General features: G+C 34.4%; 1 protein-coding gene across 1 annotated transcript; it reads left to right on the top strand.

Moving 5' to 3' along the window:
- Window positions 1–136: 136 nt before the first annotated feature.
- LOC117107002 (26S proteasome non-ATPase regulatory subunit 12-like) lies at window positions 137–869 on the top strand. Its single transcript, XM_033248515.1, has 2 exons — window positions 137–230; window positions 498–869. Exons 1-2 carry the CDS (start codon window positions 165–167, stop codon window positions 708–710), a joined length of 279 nt encoding a protein of 92 aa, XP_033104406.1. The 5' UTR covers window positions 137–164; the 3' UTR covers window positions 711–869.
- Window positions 870–925: the final 56 nt, after the last annotated feature.

Genomic DNA, 925 nt, shown 5'->3' with positions numbered 1-925 from the left:
AAACATATTTCCCACAGAAGCACTGTGAGTTATTCCCGCTTACTGGACAGTGCATTACAACTCATTTAAATGTCATTTTTCAAATCAGATGTCTTAATACATCTTTAATGTTTTAACCCTTCTTTTGAACCATGTACTCATTTTATTTTTAGAATATTCGTATTATGGCCAAGTACTACACAAGGATCACAATGACGAGACTGGCACAACTCTTGGAACTAACAGAGGCAGTAAGTTTACATAATTTTGCTTTGTAGTAGTGTTTCTATTGTACATCAGTAGATGAAAACCTGCAGAATCTGTCATACATTCTGCAGGTTTTAAATAAGCAAGTGAATGAAGTACTAACAAGCTCTATTTTCTGATCACTTCTGCTTCCAGTGAGTCAAACCTCCTCTGGTAGTTGCACAGAGCCATATTTATTAAACATTACAATATGCTACCCAGTCATGTGTAATAAGGCTATACTGTTTTTGTATCATTTTTTTGTGTGTTAGGAAGCTGAAGAATTTCTATCAGACCTTGTTGTAAAGAAGACAGTGTTTGCAAAAGTTGATCGTTTAGCAGGGATTGTCCATTTTACTCAAGAGAAGGATCCTGTGGAGATCTTAAATGGTTGGTCACATAATCTGAATCAGCTAATGCAACTCGTTAGTAAGACAACACATCTGATCAACAAGGAGGAAATGATACATCAGTTTGTAAATTGATTACTTCATTAAGCGGTGTGAAGTCTCGCCTAGACAGTTATTTGTGTTTTTAAAAAAAGCTTTGATTATATGTCTATCTATTAATACTGGTATTGGACTCTTTGTACTGATAGCAACCAAATGTTAATACGTAGTGTTGGTAATGATCATGGGGCTGTACTCCTATAACAACAAAATGTTAATGTATAATGTTAATAATGATCAGTGTTAATAGT

Source organism: Anneissia japonica, unplaced genomic scaffold, assembly GCF_011630105.1.
Source record: "Anneissia japonica isolate Jap-2015-1 unplaced genomic scaffold, ASM1163010v1 scaffold25981_len925_cov226, whole genome shotgun sequence".
In the NCBI taxonomy this organism is placed as follows: domain Eukaryota; kingdom Metazoa; phylum Echinodermata; class Crinoidea; order Comatulida; family Comatulidae; genus Anneissia; species Anneissia japonica.
The sequence above is the reverse complement of the archived record's forward strand: the minus strand, read 5'-3'. Positions and strand labels throughout refer to the sequence as shown.